General features: G+C 36.4%; 1 protein-coding gene across 1 annotated transcript; it reads right to left on the reverse strand.

Moving 5' to 3' along the window:
- Window positions 1-6,993: 6,993 nt before the first annotated feature.
- On the reverse strand, window positions 6,994-9,256 carry LOC123722620 (piggyBac transposable element-derived protein 4-like). Its single transcript, XM_045685018.1, has one exon. The coding sequence runs from the start codon at window positions 9,023-9,025 to the stop codon at window positions 7,145-7,147; it is 1,881 nt and encodes a 626-aa protein (XP_045540974.1). The 5' UTR covers window positions 9,026-9,256; the 3' UTR covers window positions 6,994-7,144.
- Between the last annotated feature and the right edge of the window lie 332 nt (window positions 9,257-9,588).

Consider the following 9,588-nt stretch of genomic DNA (forward strand, 5'->3'; position numbering starts at 1 on the left):
GCAAGCACGATTAGCTGTAATTAAAACTAATTTTTTAATCACATAATTGTGATTTTTTTTAATTTAACGGATTGCAACACTTATTCACTCGGCCCATTTTAAATCACAGAAAGTATTAGTATTACAATTAAAAATTATAATACTAAAATGTTAGCTGAAAAAACAACAACACTTCAGCTTTTATTTTTAATAATTATTTCATGCTTTGCGTATAAACTTATGTCACGAATAGACAGGTATGACTTCTAAAAATGATTTTGTGACAAATGAAAATCGTAACGGAGCGGTTTTTCTTTTATTAACTAAAGATGGAGTGTTGACTAGAAAATTCAAAAATAATAATTTACTGAATAACCTAAAAAAGTGAATACAGACCATAACAGCTTTAAGAATTTTTAATTGATTATTTATTTTTAAATTTGCGCTGTTTGGTAAAAATAATAAAAAAAAAATTATTATATTTTTTATGATATTTTTAACAAAAAACAAAATTTTATTGATAATAATTATAATAATATAACGTAAATAATAATAAAATTTGTTTAATAATAATATTTTGTATTATTATTTTAACGTTGTTCTTAGCTGGGTATAATGCAGCTACTATACTCCATAAGAAACAGTGGTTACCTTTATTTTTAATATTCTTCTCTGTCATCATCCTCATCGTCCTGGCATAAGTCGTCAGTGCCAACATCTGATACAGAAGTTTCGTTCTGTTCTTGTAATACTTGGCGCTTTGCCTTTTCAGGACCCTTCTTCTGTACTTTAGTCTTTTTTCCTTGTCCTTTACCTTTCCATGTTTTCTCTTTTTCTTTACCCCCTTTTTTCTTCATTTTATTAATTTCCTTTTCTAACAGATTTTCTTTTTGTGGCGTTGAAGTTAAAATTCTTCCCCCTCGGATTCCGTGCTAATCGGTCGTGTTGTCAGTGTCTGTGTTGAATTTTTAAAATTATTTATTCAAATTTAAATCAATCATATAAAATCAATATACCAGGAGAACATAAGAACCAACAAGCTGCTACTTAAGTGATGTCACCCACTTTGTCAGAATGAGACCTAACTACGTGAGGAATAAAGACAATTAGCGTCGCTTGCGCTTGTCGTCATTACTGCTGCACGCACTGTACTTAGCCCCGCCCACTAGGCTGAGTGAGACTGTGCTATACGCACACAAGAGATAACTAGCTGCGCCTGAGTCTGTCGTCGCGTCTGCCCCGCTTACCTTAGGAGTGAGTAAATAAACATATATACACAACTAACTACGATTTCGTCCAGTCATTGATTCAATAAGCCTACACTAAGATGTCACAACAAAGAACAACTGCTTACCAATCGCAGAGGGCAGACAAAAATCTAGCTCAATTATCACAATTTGATTCTGATTCAACACTGAATCGCCCGGTAAATAGTGGTGAAGGAACCCTTACACCCAGTATGAATATCACACAACGTAACAAACGTACCAGGGAAGTTTCCTCTCCCAATCAGTTAAATATCTTTAAGGATGAGATCATGGACTTAATCACATCGCTAATTGGCGGACAAAATCGGGAATTAGAGGCAATAAATAATAAATTGCAGGCAATAACCGAATCCAACGCCAGAATCGACGATGCTATCTCAATTTTAACCGCTCAAAATGAAGAATACCGTGGTAAAATAGCCGATCTTGAAAAGCGCGCTCAGAAGGATCGAGAATACATTACCATTTTAGAGGACAAAGTTGAGGATTTACAAAGAACTTCACGTAAAACTTGCTTAGAAATTAGAAATGTTCCCAAAAAATCCCAAGAGTCCAGAGAAGAGTTGATACAAATGGCTGTAAGTCTTTCAAAGTCCATTCATTTCCCTTTAAACGATCGTGACATTAATGATATACACCGTGCGAAATCAAAGGGTGACGTCGAGAAAAAACCCACTATCATCGTCGAACTTAGGTCCTGTAATCTGAAAATAGACTTCCTGAAAAAGGTGAAAGACTTTAATCTCAAAAACAAAACACGTCTGCAAGCTAAGCACCTTGGATTCACGAGCAACGAAGACACACCCATCTTTGTAACCGAGCATCTTACCTCTAAGGGGGCACGACTGTTTTTCCTGGCCCGAGACCTAAAAAGAGCTCAAAAAGTTAAGTACTGTTGGACCTCTATGGGGAAAGTTCTGGTAAGGAAAGATGACACCTCTAAAATTGTCCTTATCCAACACGAAGCACAAGTTCATCAGCTAATGCAAGAACTATGACTAACCTTAAGCTTAAGTTCTCTGTTAATAATACTAGTTTTCTTACATATTTATTTTGTACAAATTTCTTGTGAGATTATATCAAATACTTGCAACAGACATACACTAAAGCCGTTATATAACCATTCGCATACAAATACACATATACCCCATACACACAACCAATCACTTCATTACATACACACAACTCAAGCTCTCCTTCAAGTCAAACCAGAACGTAAGTGGGATAATAACCTACGAACTTACCCTGATACCGTATGTGCTCTTATACACTCAAGGGTATACTTACACTTCACAATACATAAACAGTTTATATCTAAACAAAGCGCACTCGTACATCTATACCCATTCTACACACTATCTTGCTTGCCATTATATAATTTACATAAATATACATTTATATCCCGTTCATATAGATACCTATCTTTTTCCACAGACACACTTCACGCCACCCTACAAGATTATTTAAAACATATTAGTAAGCAAATAAACATCCCACTATTATACATTAACGCTGTCATTACACTCATATATTATTTTATAATTCAATACCACACAAAGCACAAACATACAACACTTTACACACAATTTACTACCGGACAAACTGGATTAATACATGAATACCGATACAATCCACGATCTAACTTTGTTACTATAGTAGTACATTCCACCTACCTTCCCTGTAACCCTAAGAGTTCTAAATTAATTCTTAATGGATAGTTTTAATACATTAAATGAAATAGATCATATTAATATATCTGAGTCACTAAAGTGTAATATACAAGACTTAAAAATAAAGGTGGATAATTCTACACATAATTTTATTGTATTAACACAAAATATTAGAAGTATATACAAAAATTTTGACGACCTCCTTCTCACTCTGGCGCAAATAACATATCATATAGACATTTTAATCCTGACAGAATGTTGGTTAAACTTAAACAAACCCATTCCACAACTAATGAACTATACTTCTTTCCAAACCAAAAACCATATTAACCAAAGTGATGGAGTAGTTGCATACATCAGTAATAAATACTCAGTGAATTTCAGAGAATTAAACCTTCAAAACGCCACCGGAATTGAGTTATATACATCTAACTTTATAATTTTAGGTATTTACCGTTCCCCATCATTTCCTAACTCAAGTAATTTTATTTCATCTCTCAACAGTTACCTTGAAAATACTACCCCCTGTCAAAATATAATGATCGTAGGCGACATTAATATCGATCTGATTATTTCTCCTGCAGAGACAGCCCAAGAAAGAACGAATAGAATAAATTATCTGAACATGTTATCATTACATGGGCTACTCGCGACTCATAATTTACCGACAAGGGGAGACGGTTGCCTCGACCACGTTTTCTTGAGACACAACAACAAGGACACGGTTTTTACCGCAGTATTAAACACAACAATAACAGACCACTGTCTTGTTCTGTTATCTATATTAAATATGGGTGTACAAACTGTTCCTAACAGGTGCAAAACTGTGGTTAATTACGAAAATGCTTATAAAAGCTTAATAAATAATGATGTGTCCTTCTTTAATACCTTTAAGGACCCTGATACTTATGCTTTTGCACTAATAGAGATGGTCAGAACGGCCTTACTATCTAACACTAAGAATATTACTGTCAGTAATAGTAAAAGAATTATAAAGCCTTGGATAACCCCAGGTGCCTTACGGTGTATTAGATTGAGAAATAATATTTATTTAAAACTTAAATCAAATCCCCACAATCAAATCCTCATTATAACTTATAAGCGATATCGAACCTTCTGTGTCAATCTTCTAAAAAAACTTAAAAATAAATATAACAAAGATAAAATTAATGCCAGCGCTAGGAACCCTCGCGCTTTGTGGTCTACTATAAACGAAATCACCCACTATAAGCCACCCAAAAGTTCTAATGCCCACTTACTTAATATTAAACCTAGTCCTCAAGTTTCTGTAAATTATGTAAACAAATATTTCATTAACATCGGGAAAACTTTGGCTGAGAACATCTCTAATAAGCATGTTCCCTCTCAATCAAGTCTCACATATGAGTGTCATCCGTCTTCTTTTGTTTTATTGGAAACTGATTGCAAGGAAGTAGAATCAGTTTTAACATCCTTAGACTCTAATAGTGCTCAAGGCTGGGATGGAATTCCTACATCCTTTTTAAAAAAAGGCAAGGATTTCATAGTTCCACTAATCACTGAACTTGCCAATCTGTGTTTTAGAACAGGAACCTTCCCATACCTTCTCAAGCGCTCCATTGTGACTCCTGTGTACAAGTGTGGAGATAACTGCGACCTAAGCAACTACAGACCTATTTCTGTCTTGATTTCTATTTCTAAAATTATTGAAAGACTTTTGAACTCTAGAATAGTAAGTTACCTGAACCAGTATGACATTCTATCTGACTCCCAATATGGCTTTAGAAAGGGTCGATCAACGCAGCACGCTATTTCTGATCTAACATCTGTCATAACAAGGGAAGTTGATAAAGGTATGAAGTGTCTTGTGGTCTTTCTTGACCTCAAGAAAGCCTTTGATACCGTCTCTATCCCTATTCTCGTACGCAGGCTTGAAAGTATCGGATTCCGTGGAACTGCTCTCTCGCTTCTTAGAAGTTACCTTAATAACAGAATGCAAGCGGTAAAAATTAACAATTTCATTAGTGTAGAGGAAAACGTAACTACTGGAGTCCCGCAGGGCAGTGTCCTCGGACCAACACTATTTTTAATATATATTAACAGTCTCTGCAACTTAGGTAGCCTTGGGGGAAGAATTGTGTCCTACGCTGATGATACAGCCATCATTTTTACTGCTAACACATGGAATAAGGTTAAGTTGGAAGCTGAGAAGGGACTGGCTATTGTTAGTAGATGGCTTGAAGATAATCTTCTCACCCTAAACACCCAAAAAACTAATTATGTATGTTTTGCTCCTTACATAACATCGCAACCCCCACCTGATTTTGACATTAAAATTCACTCCTGTAGCACTTCTTTAAACACTTGTATTTGCCCATCCATCCAGAAAGTTAGCAGTATTAAGTACCTCGGAGTGATTGTGGATTGTAGATTGTGCTGGTATCAACACCTGGAACGCACTATAGGCAGGGTAAGGAAGCTCATGTGGATCTTCAAATTATTAAGACGCGCTGTGAATACTAAGGTGTTAAATAATATATATATAGCTCTCGCTCAATCAGTAATAACATACTGCATTTCAATATGGGGCGGTGCAGGAAAAACTAACTTTCTAGATTTAGAACGGGCACAAAGGTCCTTGATCAAAGTAATGTACAATAAACCTTTTAAATACCCCACCAAAACCTTATACGAAATTTCAAATTTGCTCTCTGTAAGAAAACTATACATTTTACATTTGATTTTAGGATACCACAAGACTTTACCCCTTGATAGTAATAAACTCAAAAAAAGACGGTGTCATGCTGTTGCCCCCCAATATCCTGCCCGCACTGTCTTTGCCACTCGGCAATATATATCACGTGCCCCCTATGTCTATAACAAAATACATCGAGTACTATCTATATACCCTATGCAGCTGTTTGAGTGCAGGCGCGCACTAAAGGATTGGCTCTCTGCCCTTACCTACGACGAGGTTGAGCAAATTCTTACAATAACAATTTAGTTTTGGCTCTCATTGGACCCACCACAAACACACACACACACACACACACACACACACACACACACACACAAACACACACACACAGACACACTCAAACACACGCATAAATCTCACAAAGAAATGTTAAAATTAAAAATTATTTTCTCTTTATGTTAAAATGTAAATCTAAACTGTTATGTACATTGGAAGAGCGAGGCATTCCCTACACAAGTGTCTCTTGACTACTTTTTGGGAAGCCCCGGCAACTTAATTGTAAAGATTTACTTGAAATAAATACATTTTTATTTTTATTTTATTTTTTTATTTTATAAAATTGTAACGTGTTGCTTCTTTCGGCCCTGTCTTGTTTTAATAACAGATGCTTTCTCGGGCATTTTTATTAAATCATGCAATACACTAGATTGATTAGGCGTGCCAGGAACTTGTGGTACAACATCTGATTCAGAATCAAGTGGGACTTCTTGGTTAGACATCATAAGATCTAGTGAAACAATTTGTGTTGACGTGCTCGGAACTGGCGAGTCTTCTTTTGATGTACTGGGAATCACACAGGCAGCTGCGAGAGATTCATTGCAGTCTTCGATTACAACGGTCTCAGATTGGAGAGTTTCTGCAGCGAGAAAATCTTCTTCTGTGAATACCTCCGGATTTAGTGAAAATATTCCAGTTGATCTAAACCCCGATTCTCCTTTACTAATAGAAGCAACATTATTAAATGCTTTCCTCACCAAGGACGCTACGTCGTAACGGGTTATCTTTTTTGCTAGCACGTTCATCGCCATGGTGGGTCAAAATGACCGGCACTTGATCTAGCCATTTGGGCCATGGGGGGTCAAAATGACCGGCACGCCAGACCTACCTTTGCGAAGCCCGTTCGCGCCGCAGAATGCAAAAGCTGTGTATTCAACCATACAATGTGACCGGCGCGGCCCCAATGAACACCTGTAACTACTTGGTTTTTTGATTTTTTGATGGCATACCTGTTTTTAGGACTTAGAGAAAAAAGTTAATGAAAAAACATAGGATTTCGAATCATATATTTTTATTTCTGTTATGAGTTGCATTTATGCATAAAAATGAAAAGACAATAGAATATTATTAATTTTAGGCATGTTTTTATCAAATCAAAGACAATAGAACAAAAAATATTAGGAACGTTTTTTATCAAACCACAATTACAAATCGTCATACGAACAACAATCAAACTAAAGATTAATTCAACTCTAAATGGATATTCAAACATTTTAGTGGCATTTGTCAAAACATTGACGACATAAATGGGGATTGCCGGGACAAATAGTGCAAAACCAAGAAACCTTCTTTGTTTTGTTCTTGGCCACATTTCTTCCATGCAACTCAACATTTGATTTGTAACAATCACGACAAAATTTTCTTGTTGATACTGCTGCACCTTCTTTTTTCTTAAGCTCGTGTTTTTGTCTTCTGGGTCGTGGTGTGGTCAATCCCGTATTTTCTTGACTACCCTCAATCAACTGCTTTGCCAACAGTCGCCTAAAATCGACGACAGATATCTTCTTCTTCGTTGTACTTTCATATAGTACTCTTGCATTTACTACAGCAGTATTGAGTAATAATTCGATACCGAGCTTCTTATACCACTTTAACGTCTTTCGCAATGGACTCGAATAAGCACTCATTTGGTCAGACAAGTCAACGGCTGCTTTGGCTTTATTATAATCAATCACAATTTTCGGTTTAATTGTTTCAACCCCTCTTTTGTTCTTTTTTTTTGTAAAACCAATTGAATGTTTGGTTGACAACAAACACACGTCCCTCTTATCCTTCCACTTCATAACCGTGACTCCGTTTTTGTTTTCTTTTGCCATAAACTCACCCGGTTTCAGATTTCCAGTCATGACGTCCTTTGGTAAGTTCTTCCTGTTTTTTCGTAGGGTCCCTACTAAATGAGTATCGTGTTGAACTAACTTCTCAGCTAGATCTAAGCTTGTATACCAATTATCTACGAACATGGTATGACCTTTTCCAAAGTAGTTACGTGCTAAATTCAAGACAACGTTGGTTGGAGTATTATCCTGTGAATCTAATGTCTTTCCTCCATATACCTCCACCTTTGTCGTATAGCCAGGAGTAGTACACAATTTAAATAGCTTGATGCCATATTTATGTCTTTTCGACTTATTATATTGGCGGAAAATGATACGCCCACGAAATGGTATCATACTTTCATCGACGCATAAACATTCATCGGGAGTATAATGAATTGAAAATGTTTGGTTCAATATTTCAACCAATCTTCGTATTTTACCCAGCCGGTCATTTTTTGGAACTTCTTCGTTGTTGGAAAAGTGGAGCATTCTAAGCAAAACTTCGAAGCGGTTGCGACTCATAGTCTTTTTTGCAAAAGATTGACCCAACATTTCATCATTAGACCAATAGTCTACGATTTTTGGTAACTTCACTATACCCATCCAAATAATCACGCCTAAAAATCGTTTCATTTCTTCTTTGTCGGTTGGCGTCCAGAGCCGTAGTCTCGACTTATCTTTAATGCCACCTTTATCGATACTTTGTTGGGCAAATATATTCGTCTGATGTGCTATATTTTCAAATAACTGGTCAGTGACTAAGAGGGAATAGAAATCAACAGGTGTAGCATTGGATAGTTGATTTCGAAGTGAGTAAGGTTTCAGTCCCGGTATTTCGGTAAAAGGAATTAAACGAGGCTGCTTACCACGTGGCTGGTACCACTCACATTCAGGTGTATGGCCGGATAAAGCTGGAGATAAATCACGGTCATCTTCTTCACTGTCCGACAAAATAACTCGACGTTTTCTGGTACGTGGAATATTTATCACTTCATCACCCTCACTTATGACATGGTCAATCCTGCTATGTGACCTCTCTAAACTGTCAATTACATGTAATTGTTCTTGTGTAAACTCAAAGTCAAAAAAAGTGTCCATTTTAACAATAAAACTATTTTTTCTGCTAAACAATATCTTAGTGTGCATTTGATGACCAAAACAAGTGCGAACTAACGAAAACAATCCGTGATTGACTTGAGTCATAGGGAGAGGTGAAAGGGGTGAAGGGAGGCGGGAACAACAACCGCACGCACGGTGTACTCCCGCGCTAGCATCCATTAGGCGCGCGGTACCCGTGCGTAGTAGACGTGTCTATAACGTTTGTCTATGTCTCATCGATCGAAAATTACGCGTACGTAAGTACGCTGACCGGCATTGTGACCGGCACGGCCTGAATGTAATAATTATTCCGTTTAGGCCGCGCCGGGTCATAATGACCGGCACTTAAAAAAACCCTAAAATAAAGCCAAAATAAACAAATATCACTGTAAAACTTTTATATATGAACAAATAAACCTATAAATAATCATAAAAACCAATGACATTTTTTTATGATTTTGTAAAATAATAGTCGGCGATGAACGTGTTAATATGTTATTTAACTTAAGGCTTATTAATTCAAAATTCCTATTAGAGATAATAAAGGATAACATTTCTTCTCAGGGACGCGTTACTAGTTCGCGGGTATTCATCAACTTTACTTTTACCCACTTATTATAAATTTTATGAAAGTATGTACCTTTAATTAGACCATTTTTAAATGACAATTTAAAAATACGTATAAACAACACAAGTCCCTGTGCTCGATCAGTCATCCATCTGTCCAGTGGCGGCTCGGAGGG

The sequence above is a fragment of the Papilio machaon genome, chromosome 28 (assembly GCF_912999745.1).
Source record: "Papilio machaon chromosome 28, ilPapMach1.1, whole genome shotgun sequence".
Taxonomy (NCBI): domain Eukaryota; kingdom Metazoa; phylum Arthropoda; class Insecta; order Lepidoptera; family Papilionidae; genus Papilio; species Papilio machaon.

Bases quoted from the DNA above. Each gene is read 5' to 3' on its own strand.
- LOC123722620 (XM_045685018.1), bottom strand. From the start codon at position 9,025: ATGGATGCTAGCGCGGGAGTACACCGTGCGTGCGGTTGTTGTTCCCGC.